The sequence below is a fragment of the Sarcophilus harrisii genome, chromosome 1, assembly GCF_902635505.1.
Source record: "Sarcophilus harrisii chromosome 1, mSarHar1.11, whole genome shotgun sequence".
NCBI lineage: Eukaryota > Metazoa > Chordata > Mammalia > Dasyuromorphia > Dasyuridae > Sarcophilus > Sarcophilus harrisii.
In genome coordinates, this window is record NC_045426.1 from 318644426 (window position 1) to 318658676 (window position 14251).

Genomic DNA, 14251 nt, shown 5'->3' on the forward strand with positions numbered 1-14251 from the left:
TGCAGTCAAGAGATCCTGAGTTCCAATCTATGATATATGTTAGCTCTGGGACTACAAATAAGCCACAACCTCTCATTTCTCCTAGACAATGAATGTAAGACTAGTGTGAAGGAGATTTCTTATTCAGAATAACAACCCCACAATGCTCAGGTGTCTAGAGGCAGTTGGTAGCACAGCAGAAAAAGCCTGGAGTCAAGAAGTCATAACTTTAAATTTGTCCTCAAAGACTTATTACTTAATCTCTGTCTGCCTCAGTTTCCTCAGTTCTGAAATGGGGATAATAATCCAGGTTGTTGTGAGGATCAAATGAAATAATAATTATAAAGCATTTAGCCTAGTACCTGGGTGCACAGTGAGCACTTAATAAGTGCTTGTTCCCCCAAATAAATAAATATATAAATAAATGCTTGTTTCCTTCCTTCTTTCCACACAGATAATACTACTAGATTCAGACCAAAAAAGTAAAACAAAAACAAAAAGACCAAACAACAACTAAAAAATCCTCACAACAAATTTAACTACATAGAACAGTTTTATATGGAGAATCAGCAATATGAGAATTACAAGGAAAGGATTTTGAGATCATCTGGTCCAAGTCCTTGTTCTCAGATGAAAGCAATAACAAGACAACAATTTAAACTTAAATGGTTCTTACTAGTGTGCAATACACTTTCTTTACATCAACTATGTAAAGGTAATAATTCAAGTATTATTTCCCCATTTTAATCAGGACAAAACTGAGGTTATTCGCTAGCAGAATCCAGTATTGGGACCTGATTCTTCTGATTCCCAGTCCAGCATTCCCTTTCCTATTATACCAAACTTCCTCTGCTTTCTTCAAACTAACTATCATTTTCTTTATTTTACAGAGGAAACAGAGGAGGAAACAGAGTGAGGAACTGACTCTCTTAGTTGAATAACAGACTCAATTGTCACATTACTAGAATTACTGTGTTTTTCTGTCATCACCAAAAATTGAAACATTACCCTGTCTCTCATGCCTTTTACCTTTTTTTACTCATTTTATTTCTTCTACCATGATCATTCATCAAATATTTGGGCTAGGATGATATTGTTTTTAAACCTTACCTTTCCTTCAAAATTCAAAGCTTTTTATGGAATCTTAGCAAGATTGCAAAGGAGTCCAGGGTCCAGCCTGAACAGTTTTTAAGTTGTTGTTGTTGTTTTTTTTTTAACAGTCTACTTATTCCTGCTTCTCCCACGCCAAACAAATGAATAAACAAAACCCATTAATGTGACTTAGTATCTAGGTGGTCCTAGAAAGCCCTGAACCTGGGGTCAGAAAAACCTAAATTCAAATCTGGCCTTAGATTTTATCTGGGCGACCCCAGTCACAACTTCTAATATCTGATTCATTATCTGTAAAGTGGAGATAATGATACCTCCCAGAGTTGTGAAGATAAAATATTTATAAAACATTTTGCAAACCCTAAATGCTACCACTACCGTTCTACTGGGAATAAAGAACTTTCACAGTTCTAAGTTTCAGCATGGAAAGAGAAAATATCAGCATAGGAGACCCAGTAAGCATTACAATAACTTCTAGGCCCAAGGTAATATAGAAATAAGGAAACTCTTTTTTTTCTCTTTTAATAAAGCCTTTTCCAAAGGAAATTAGTAGAGCTCTTGTATATAGTTACCAAATAACTAAATGAATAGGACAGGTGTCTCAGAAATCCCAATCTGACCTGAACAGCCTCATCATTTCATGAACAATAAAATATAACCAATAGAGACCCAAATTCAGAATTAGAAAAATTCAAACTTAGTGATAGTGTCTCTTATTATCTAAAAAGTTTCAATTCAGTTTTGTGCATCAAGACTTTCATGTTTATCATGCATTCTGACATTCTGCATACCTATCATGAATTGTATCAACTGCTCAAATACTCCATGATTTGGTGATCTCATTTTTTCCAATGTTCCTTCCAACTATGTAGACCACATTACTCATCCATTATTGCCCAGCCTTTGGGACCCTTGTCTCAGTTCTCCCTTAAACTCATCTCCAGAAGATCTATCCAGCAAGGTGAGAGGTTTCTTTTTTTTCTCTTGACACTGTGGTAAGATATGGCTAAAACATTATGAATTATCATTTTCATTAATTTATATGTGTCTAATTGCATTTTAGTTCATAAATTGTAATACTTTAAAATATTTATATAATATTTAACAATTATATAGCTACTGGCTAGGTTTCTAGTTTGAGGTTTTCAAAGCATTTTCCATACAATAATTCAGTAGATCCTCATTACATCTCAAAGAAATAGATACATTTTTATCTGTTTGATCTTAAAGGATACTGGTTGAGTTAATCAGAGCTAGTATTTATATAATTTTTTAAGATTTTCAAAGTGTTTTGCATGTGTCATTTTTTTTTTATTTCTCACAATAACTTTGGAAAGTAGGTGCCATTATTGTCCCCATTTTATAGATGGGAAAACTGAGGTCAAGAGAAATTAAATGATTTGCCTAGGGTTACACTGTAGATAAGCAACTCAGGCAAGATTTGAATTTTGGCCTTCTGGACCTCAAGTTACTATCTACTGAAGCACTTACTGCCTAAAACTTGGCTATATTTATACAGCCATTGAATGTCAGAGACAGAATTTGAACTCAGATTTTTCTGACTCCAGGTCTAAGGTTGTATGTACTAAGTTAAATGTTTTGACAAATCCTCTTTAAGTCAGACTTTTAAATGGTCTACACACACACACATACACACACACATTATATGTATATATAATTGCAGATTAATAATAAAAACAGAAGTAGCTAACATTTATATAGTGTTTACTATGTGCCAGGGTAAGCACTTTACAATTCTTATCTCACCTAATTTGAGCCTCATAACAACCATAGCAGGTAGGGGCTATTATTATCCCTATTTTATGGATAAAGAAAGTAAAACAAACTATGGGAACACACAGCTTTGAATTCAGGTCTTCCCAACTCCAGACCCAGAGCTCTATTCTCTGTGCCACCTGGTTTACTATACATTTGGATTGATTCAGCAGACAAGGGTTAACAATTTATACATCTGGAGTGATTCAGCTGACAAGGGTTAACAGCTTATCCACTGCTGAATGATGCAAGTTATTTAAACAGGCTATAATGCCAAAGGACAATATTTCTAATTTAAAGCTACATTTCTTCCCATAGTCATTCAATATTACTTGTCCAAAATAAAGTAAGATAAAACCAAAGCATATGTTAGAGTTTAAGCTAACTTCTTATGTTCTCCATTTTCTGGTTTTCAGAACAAAGTACAAAACATTTTAAAAGTTCATCCAAAAAGAAAAAAAAAGACACTGGGGATGAGTGGGAAGCTAAGGGGAAGAGAAAGAAAGATTATAAAATTAGAGGGCACAAGAAAAGTGGGAAAACAAATCCAGTAAAAGAAAATAATGGAAAGATGGGGAGAAAAAAACTTGGAAAGAGACAAGAATAGGGTGTGGTTTTTAATTAGAAAATTATTTTAAGAAATGTCTATGATATGTGTAGGGAAATCAGAAAAAGTATTCGTTGTAAAAATTATCCAAGAAGAAAAAAAATCTCGCTGACATTTGTAAAAATAAAATTCATTCCTTTAAAGGCTCCTCTGTGCCTTGATCAGCTTCTAGAAAAACAGGATGGCTTAAGTAAAAAGATTCCTCTGTCTGGACTTAGGAGACTATGGTTAGACTGAGACTGATTGAGACTTATTGTGTCAAATTTAGTACAAATCAGGATCTAGTTGTGACTACTTGTACCTTCTCTTCTCACCACCACCCTGCCTCAACTTCCTCCCATCTTCTGTGATTTTCACAGCATTTTATATATTGTCTTTTTACATTAAAATATAAGCAGGGATGTTATGTTTTTTTTTTTTGTTCATATTCAATTCCCATGCATTGCACAGTGCCAGGCATGGAGTAAGAATTTAGTTAATTCTTTACCTATCTATCCATCTATCCTCTATCTACTATCTCTATCAAACCATTGACATCTTTATATGTATCATCTCTATTTACCCTCTACCTACCATCTTTATCAATTTATCCACATATCTACCGCTCTGTGTATCACCTCTCTATATATTACTTTTATTGACCTGTCTACCCCTCCTTCATTTTCCTCTTTCCCAACCATGGGCAAACTTCCACATGTATAAAATAATGGAATAAGAGATTTAGAGAAGGCAGCTTCTAATGCCCTTTCCAGCTGTAAATGCTGTGACTAAGACCTGTGACTATGAGTGAAGCTACTCAGGTGAAAGCCATTAGGCTAAAAGCATGAATCTACCACATTATACACAAACAACAAAGCTTTTCACCATTTCTTAACAGGCTTGTGGGGGAAAATGCAGGTGAAGCATTTTCTAAAACATTGATGTTAAATCAGTTTAAAGTCTTAGGAAAAACATTCTGAATATGTTCCTGGCTCTCTGATTTTGGTAATTTAGTTTGTTTTCAAAGGTTAGATACATATTTACAATGTTTTGCAATGAAATAAATCAACCCAGATTATACTCCCAAATACTGTTACCAATGGAAACATACTTGCTTTGTAAAGCATACCTGTATGGTTTAGGAATACAAAAAGAGAAAAAATTCTTACCATATCTAAAGACATGAGAGAAAAAACTCATTTGTTTTTTATCCTTACATTTTCTATTTTTACCACTTGTATATGGTTAAAGTATTCATTGGCCACACTGGGATTTATCTATAAAAATTGAATTCTTAACATTCCATCTTGGTCAAAGAGATTTAAGTCAATGACCATTTATTAAATTCTTACTATATGCCAGACACTGTGTTATCATTCTGTCTCTGTTCCATCATGACCTTCAAGGAATTAATTCAACAAATATTTACTAGTAGTCTACTAGAGACCATGAAGTTAACTGTTGATCCAATCTGTCATACTATCAAAGGGTATCAAGATAAACTTTAAGCTAAATCTTTGGGCCATTCTACTGTTTGGAGACAATGACAAATGACAAAGAAGCTCAAGGCACAGGCCCAAAAGAAAAGAGAAGTTCCAAAGCTTTTTTTAGGCAAAGCCTCAGAAATAAATATGGCTTGAGCAAAAATTCAACTAGAAGTCCTGCAAGAGATGAAGCAAGAGTTTAAAAGAAAGTTTTAAATTGTTGTAATAAACAAAATGCAAGTGATAGAAGGAAAATGGGAAGAGAAATGAAAGCTGTGGAAGAAAGAATTGGAAAGGCAATCAACAGTTTAGCCTAAAAGGTACAAAGATTTGCCCAAGCAACAAACTACTAGAAACAATGGCAGTCAAATAGGTTTTTAATGAGGCATATCTTCCATCATTGCATGACTGTAGGACTATAGCTCATGTGACAGATTAAAAATCACACTGTTGCATGATGACTTACATCTACATAAAACTGTAGTGTAAAATGCACTTTCATGGACACTATCTCATTTTTTTTACTGTTACCACACATCTATATTTTATCAATGGCATCCTCTACTAAAGTCTTGACTATGGTGTCTCATTTTGGAAGAGGAGATCCAAAGTTCTGAAAAGCCATCAATTAATTAGCAATCATTAATTAAGTACCTACTATGCACTAGCATAGATGCTGACTATCAGTTGAGGTAAAGCTCTGGCAGTGTCTACCAAACTAAAGACACTTCAAGGACAAGCCCAGTCTATATTTGACAGGATTAGTCAAAAAATTAGTCCCATCATTGATGCATTGTTGGTGGAGTTGTGAACGGGTCCAACCATTTTGGAGAGTAGTTTGGAACTATGCTCAAAAAGTTATCAAACTGTGCATACCCTTTGATCCTGCAGTGTTACTACTGGGATTATATCCCAAAGAGATTATAAAGAAGGGAAAGGGACCTGTATGTGCACGAATGTTTGTGGCAGCCCTTTTTGTAGTGGCTAGAAACTGGAAACTGAATGGATGTCCATCAGTTGGAGAATGGCTGAATAAATTGTGGTATATGAAAATTATGGAATATTACTGTTCTGTAAGAAATGACCAACAGGATGATTTCAGAAAGGCCTGGAGAGACTTACACGAACTGATGCTGAGTGAAATGAGCAGGACCAGGAGATCATTATATACTTCAACAACAATACTAGATGATGACCAGTTCTGATGGATCAGGCCATCCTCAGCAACGAGATCAACCAAATCATTTCTAATGGAGCAATAATGAACTGAGCTAGCTATGCCCAGAAAAATAACTCTGGGAGAGGACTAAAAACCATTACATTAAATTCCCAATCCCTATATTTATGCACACATGCATTTTTGATTTCCTTCACAAGCTAATTGTACAATAATTCAGAGTCTGATTATTTTTGTACAGCAAAATAATGTTTTGGTCATGTATACTTATTGTGTATCTAAGTTATATTTTAATATATTTAACATCTACTGGTCATCCTGCCATCTAGGGGAGGGGGTGGGGGGGGTAAGAGGTGAAAAATTGGAACAAGAGTTTTGGCAATTGTTAATGCTGTAAAGTTACCCATGTATAAATCCTGTAAATAAAAGGCTATTAAATTTAAAAAAAAAATTTAGTCCCATGTCATTGCTTTTTTTTTTTTTTTTTTTTTTTTGGCCAAAGCAATTTATGAAATTGTCTACTCAGGCATGGAAAGATGGTGATTTATGTTGATAGGGAGAATCCTCACACTAATTATATGTTTTTTTTAATTCCTGAAATTGGGATTGGGGGATAACAACCCTATGAGGTGAGTAGCTAAAGGCAAGTATAACTACTCCATTTTACTGCTGACAAAACGAGGCTGGAAGAAATTATAAACTTTTAATAGCACAACTAAAAACTGGCAGAGATAAAAGTCAAACCCAAATCCATATTTTTTCTTTACATAAAGGTTTCCATCAATCTACTATGCTTATCAAAAGTTGACAAAATAAAATGACTAACACATCTATCTGAAAGTTCACTTAATTTTGTTTTTTTAAGCTTTCTGAAGTGTAAGTTGTCTCAAAAAGATCTCAAAAAATGCTGTGTTCACATTGTTTCATAAATCATTGTTTTATAGTTCCTTTAAAAATATTATAGAAGTAGTTTCTTACAGATGTTTAAGACAACTGTGTTTTCTGGCACATAAATCTTCCTTTCCAAATCTGATCCAAACATCTTTTCAACCCAGATCCTGAAACTGCTTCCAGCTCACACTTAACCTGATTGGAATTTAAATCTCCTAAGTTTTTGCCCCATTAACTTTAAAACTTTGAGAATAATGAATTCTTTGCTGCAAATGATTTCAAAATAATTAGAAGATTATTTTAAGATGTATTTATGATATAAATCTTTTCATCTCTGTGCCTCAACTATAGAATTAGTCAAATGGGAACAGAAACCATCATTAACTTGTGATTTTGTCCCTTCTATAATGCAGTCTTAAATGTATGGAGGGTTAAGTGGCTTGATTATGATCACACAGCCAACAAGAGTCATAAATAGACTTATAAATTGAACTCAGATATTTTTGACGCTGAATCTACCTATCCTTTTCCTGATAGCTTCTAATCTCATATTTTCAGGTAATTAACATTTGACAAGATTTACAAATTCTAGTACAATAGATGATTATATCAAGATTGGTTTATTTGTTTAAAAGGGTATAAAGGATATCTGGTTCTTCCCAATATTATCACTGAAAATAAAAAGCAAATTCCAATCTGTCATGAACCTAGTCCAGAATCTAGGTTAGCATATCAATTCAATCACAGACACATGAGATCTACTGAATGGGAAACATACACATATATACAAATTCTCTCTCTTGCTCTCACTTTCACTCTTGTTCTTTCACTCTCTTGCTCTCTGTCTCTCTCTTTCTCTCTGATGGTTTTCTCTCTGTCTCACTCTGTCTCTCTGTCTCTCTGTCTCTCTCTCTCTCTCTCTCTCTCTCTCTCTCTCTCACACACACACACACACACACACACACATGCCACCCACTATATTGGCTGCCTTCTCAGAAATAAAACAGTGGTGGCACATAGAGAGGGACCCAGAACCCAAACGCAACTCTACTTGTATTGCCTCATTAGAAGCAGAATATTACTTAACTTCCCTCTCTGCATGGGCTTTTAGTCTTGTGGATCAGCAGAAATGTAAGGGTCTGGTTCCACACCCAAAGAAAGGATAGATTATACTGACCCTTCCATTTAATATATTGAATTTAGGGTGTAAAAAACGTAACACAAAAATCCCAACCATCTTCCAGCTCCCAAAACTACCTCGACTCTTTTCTTCTGCATTTCCATGGTGCTGCTTCTTGGCTGGGCTAAAGCATTATCATTCATTGGGAATTTCATAGTCACTTGGATATCATGCCTTGTGTTCTCCCAACTCGGCTTGAAACTTGCTCAAAACTCTCTCCTCAATCTCATCACTGCTTCCTGGTTTTCCTCAACGATAATCTAAAATATTAATTTCTATAGGAAGAATTTCCTGATCCTGTTAATGCTAATATTTTTCTTACATTCCAGATTCCTTGGATAGAAAACTCAGGGGAAAAGATCAACTCATATATGAGGGAGAACAAGAATAGATACCTAAACATGAATAAGGTGGTCATCTTGAATCTACAATCCAGTCTTGTTCTATATCATCAATACTCCACTTCAATAGGTATCATATAACTCTGGATTCTCTGGAATCTAAACAACTAACCTTAAGATCACGATTATATAAAAGAGGCATCTTATAAAAACCTCACTGTTTGCTGACACTATTTACTAACATTTAGGTTTCTCTTTCTTCTTCCTCCCCTCCCCAGCCCCATCTGATGATCTATTATCTTGTTTGCCTCTTTTGCTCTTATCCATATCTACCTCTCTTCACAAGAAGATCACATTCATTCTCACCTACACTCATTATCCCATGATCAGGAAGGAGACAGGACCACATCTCATCTGAATTGAAAGCCCTGAATTGTTTGAAGTGGCCAGCTAGGGTTTGTCCTAAGTACAATCTTTTATGCCTTGGGGAGCCATCAGTGTAAGGAAATGAAACACTAGACTTCATCAAGGTATATGAAGGAAAACACATTATTAGTTGAAAACTGAAAATACCCGTGAAGATATTATAGAAACCTATCTCTGAAATGTGATCTAGCCCTTTATATAACAGTTCTTAAACAGTTTAATCCAAGGCAATACTATGTACCCTAGCCTTCCTCCCCACTCCGCACTCCTATATTCTTCATCTTTAGAAAAACAAATGCTTTTTTCCTTGGCAAAATCTACTACCGAAAATAAACATATATCAGTCAATTAGAATATATTTATATTAATATATTCTCTCTCAGAGTTATTAGCACTTCAAGACTTGTGTCTAATTTAAAAAAATAAAATCTTCCTCCTCCACCACCACAAAGGGAGTACCATACATTAGTAAGCATGAGGAAGAGATTTGCAGTGGGGTAGGAAGCCTTCTCTAGGCCCTTTTTTACACACAACTGGTGAGATTTCAGGATTGTGGTAAAAAACAAAGAATGTGAAAGATGAGCATATGAAAGACACCCTTTTCACAGGCTTATGTTATTATTATTTTAAAAATTCTCTTCCAAGTTTTTTCAAAAATATGAATGATTAAGAAGAATATTAGCAATTACATTAATGCATCATGCCAGCTACTACAAACATATATAAATAACTGCTCAGGCCTATATTCAAGCACGGGTAAAAGAATAAATAAATCAAAACCATTTTTAAACCGCTTAGCATAAATTATCAATTTGCCCCTCATAAGCGGCTATCTATCAAAATACACAAAGTAGAAAAAAATTTCCCATGTATATAATATATAAATATGAGATTTAAAACCTGAGTCATAATTCCCAAAATGGTCAAAATTCTCTACTATGTATGTGATAGACAAACATTGATCCAGGCTTTTCTAAAATTCATAATGTCCCAAAAGGCTTAGGATGCTATTTGGAAATCTCTACAACCATCAATTCTCAAGTAATCATTAGCACAGTACCTGGCATTATGTTGGTGTTTAATAAATGTTTATTGAATTGTATTGAAAATTAAATAGTTCCTCCTCTGACCATCCTAGCATCAATTTTTTTCCTCACTAAAAAGTTATTCTCATCCAACAATTTCCAAAATAATTACTAAGGCATGTTTTTCTTTTTCTTTCCAACTCTACTATCCATATATCAAGAACTGGGAACCTTGTAGAAACAACAGGGAAACAGTGTCATATGCAAGGATTTCATCATCCAATGCAAAGAAAAAGATCTTTCCTGGTGCAGAGAAAGTACTTTCATGAACTGTCCCTCTATGTCTACCTTCATCTCTTTGACCTGTGTTCTGAAACAAGGGAAGACTCAAAAGCATCAGTTGTCTATGTGGCCATTTATGACCATCATGAATATTACTCAAATGACAAGATATCTGCCTTGTAAATCAGTCCTCATTTGAAAAGATGTTTATGCCAAGGAATCCAACAAATTTTATAATGGTTATAATTTGTTATATCATGGATGATAACTAGGCTCCCACAATAGTTTTAGAATCTAGTCATCTTAACTTTAGCAATCTTGAGTCTTGAACAACAAATTAGCCTCAATCATATTATCCACACAAAAAGGGGAAAACATGCAATGTTTCTTACCTTTCATGCCAAACTTGGAGTGTCTTCCAAATTTAAGAATAATCAGCATTATCACCAAACCAGTGCATACCAATGCTGCAATTCCCACTACAACGTACACCTGAAAGAAAGAACCCAGAGAGAGTTAAGAGTTTAGTTGACCATAACAATCAACATTAGCTCACATTTCTGTAACATTCTATGGTTTATAAAATGCATTTCTCACAACAACCTTATAAGGTCTGAATAATCTGATTGGTCTTCAACTAAATTAAAGCCTGTTAAAAAAAAAAAAAGGCCAATTGCCTAAGAATATATTGTATAAGGAACTCCCAGGAGAAGAAGTTTCCACTATCAATACTAGCTGATACCTGGTTTTTATACTGTAGTCTTGCAAATTGTCTAGAGTTGCTTATAGCACTGAGAGATTAAGTTATTGTTCTGAGTCACAGAGAGAATATGTGTCAGAAGTGGGACCTGAACCCAGGTTTTCCTAGCTTTGAGGACAGCTCTCTATCTATTACACCAATATGGGCAGATTGAATTTTCAAAGGGGACATATTTTAAAAATATAATGTGGGAAAAAATAAAACATTAAACCTTCCAGTTCTATCCCAACCATGGGCTGTTAGAGATAATTAAATAAGTAGAAGCCATGACTTATTAATAAAAAATCTGTTATCTCAAAATCACAAAAGCCAGGGTTGGAAAGGATGTTGAAAACTATGTAGACCAACACCTATATGAATTAGAATCCCCTTGACATTTAGTAAGCACCTTCTATGAGCAGCTATTGTTCTAAAGATATGAAGAAAGGCAAAAGACAGCTCCTCTTCTCAAGGAGCTCACATCCAAAGTGTGGGCATCCTTTAAAATCTCCAGCAGGACAAGATCCAAAAATAAGAAAAGGAACTAAATGTATAAAAACATGTCACCTTTCTTTTTTTGTGTTGCTAAAAAACTGAAACCTAATGGATATCCAACAATTGGGAAATGACTGAACAAATTATAATATATGAATGGAATAGAATATTATTGTGCTATAAGAAATAACGAAAAGGGAGGTTTCAGAGAAGCTTGAGAACACTTGTATGAAGTGAGCAAAACCCAGAAGAAAAAAGCCCAGTCAAGGGGAAGTCAACAAAGGCAAGAAAACAGTATATGCAAGACAACAGCCTAATGTGGAAGATCAACCACAAAGCAATAGAGAGATGGATACAAAATTAGAAGGAACAAGTATGTCCCCAAGGAAGAGATGTGAAAAGACACTTTTACCCTCCTCTTTTGTAGAGGTAGAAGTTCACAAGTATGGTACATTGGATATATTTTCAAACATTTTCATTGTATTGTTTGATTTGGTGATTTTTTTCTCCTCATCTTTTTTCATCTTTCTTAAAAATATATTATTGGTCATATGAAATAGCTCTCTATGAAAAGGGTGCAGAGGAGTGCTGGGAAAAATTCCAGCAATGTACAAACCAAAATATATAAATGAAAATTTATTTTTAAAAATAAAACATTGTTAATGCAAACAATTTGGAAAGACTTTAGTACTCTGATAACACAATGATCAACCATGATTGTACAGGAAAAAGCATGCTACCCACTTTCCTGACAGTGAGGTGATAAATTTAAAGTGCAAAATGAGACATAAGTATTTTGAGGACATGACCAATGTGGGAATTCCTTTTGCTTGACTATGCCTATTTGTTACCAAGACTGTTTTTCTTTTTCCAATGAGGGAGGGAATGTGAGAGGGAGAGAAGATAGATTTTTGTTCATTGAAAAATATAATTTAATTTTTTTTAATGAAAATATTCAGTGAGGGGGATGCTACCTTCTCCCAAAGCAGTTTATTCTGCTATTGAATAGTTCTCATAGTTACAAAACTTTTCCTTATTTGAATTTAAATTTTCACTACCACTACCTTCAGCCCAATGCTCCTAGTTTTGACCTCTGAGACAGAAGTATAAATTTAATCTTTCTTACATAGAAAAGCTCTTCAAATACTAAAATTCTCTTCTTTAAGCTAAATATATCTAGTTTTTCAAATGATTCCCTCTGTAATATGGTCTTAAGGCCCTCATCTTTGTATAATTTTTTTTGTTATTATTACCACAAATTCCAAAAAACTTGCAGCCACTTCAGTGATGAAACTCATCAATTCAGGCTAATTCAAACTGAACTGGTGGTCTATGGATGTAAACTTCATCACCAGGTACTTAATTATTAGCATTACTTATTATCACAGAACTTTCTAAGATCCAGTCATAGCTATTACTACTGGGGATTTAGTTTTGTTTTGGAAACAGAATATCCCTTGACAGTGTGTTTCCATTCTAACTGACCAGACAAGTGAATCTCAAAGAGCTTCAGCCTGATTACTTCTGGGTAAATGGGAATCAAGACACTCTAAGGACATCTTTAAAGGTTTCAATGTGAAGGGGAAAGATAACCAACTTCCTTGATCAGAACTGGAATACTAAAAATGAATATCTACATGCCAGAGTGCACAGAAAAGGCAAACGAGAAGATCTGAACTAAATTTCCATGCCTGTGATGACTAGGGAGGAAGCCTATGAAAACTGCAGTATGAATGCAGATTTATCTGCACAATCTGTATCCCAAATGGCATCCTAAAAATGTGCAAGGTACAAAAAGAAATGTTCTTGGGAAGAAAACTGATTATTAATCATTTATTTAATCAAATAACATTTGCACATGAGCTCTGTATTTCAATGATTTTGTTTTTCAGATTGTTTGCAATAGGCAGTGGATCCCAAAGTCTTAGTTTTCCATTTCTTGGTCCTTGACACTGATCTAGAAGATACCCTTGAGAACATCAAGTCTCATCTCTTTGTTTACTTCTGAGGAAACTGAGGCCCAAGGCTTGAGACTTGCCAGAAGCCAACTAATTTAGCCCAGGTTGCTTGGGCCTTGTCAAGCAATTAATAATCTACACACAACGTTTAACTGCATAAGAGAAATTAGATTCTTATAGGAACCTCACAATAGATAACATTTATAAAGCTAAGCATTTTCTGTCAATCAAAATAACTATCCTCTAATTTAACTATTTGATTTGCAAATGTATATTTATTTATATAGATTTATTTATATCAAGCTCAAACAGAACATATTTATATTTTCTAGCAGGTGCAGTTTAATTCCAAGTCAGGTTTGAAAGTAGTTTACTTCTCCCCTATATTCATCAAGACACATACATTAACAATGCATTGTTGGTGGAGTTGTGAACGAATCCAACCATTTTGGAGAGTAGTTTGGAACTATGCTCAAAAAGTTATCAAATTGTGCATACCCTTTGATCCAGCAGTGTTACTACTGGGATTATATCCCAAAGAGATTATAAAGAAGGGAAAGGGACCTGTATGTGCACGAATGTTTGTGGCAGCCCTTTTTGTAGTGGCTAGAAACTGGAAACTGAATGGATGTCCATCAGTTGGAGAATGGCTGAATAAATTGTGGTATATGAATATTATGGAATATTACTGTTCTGTAAGAAATGACCAACAGGATGATTTCAGAAAGGCCTGGAGAGACTTACACGAACTGATGCTGAGTGAAATGAGCAGGACCAGGAGATCATTATATACTTCAACAAC

General features: G+C 34.5%; 1 protein-coding gene across 5 annotated transcripts in view; it reads right to left on the reverse strand.

Moving 5' to 3' along the window:
* The window catches only part of NTRK2 (neurotrophic receptor tyrosine kinase 2), a 405329-nt gene that overhangs the window by 276658 nt on the left and 114420 nt on the right, over nucleotides 1-14251 (reverse strand). For all 5 annotated transcript variants that reach the window (XM_031945457.1, XM_031945456.1, XM_031945458.1 and 2 more), the window contains one exon: nucleotides 10650-10749. In XM_031945457.1, the coding sequence (XP_031801317.1) occupies nucleotides 10650-10749 (100 nt within the window). The remainder of the gene's footprint in view (nucleotides 1-10649; nucleotides 10750-14251) is intronic.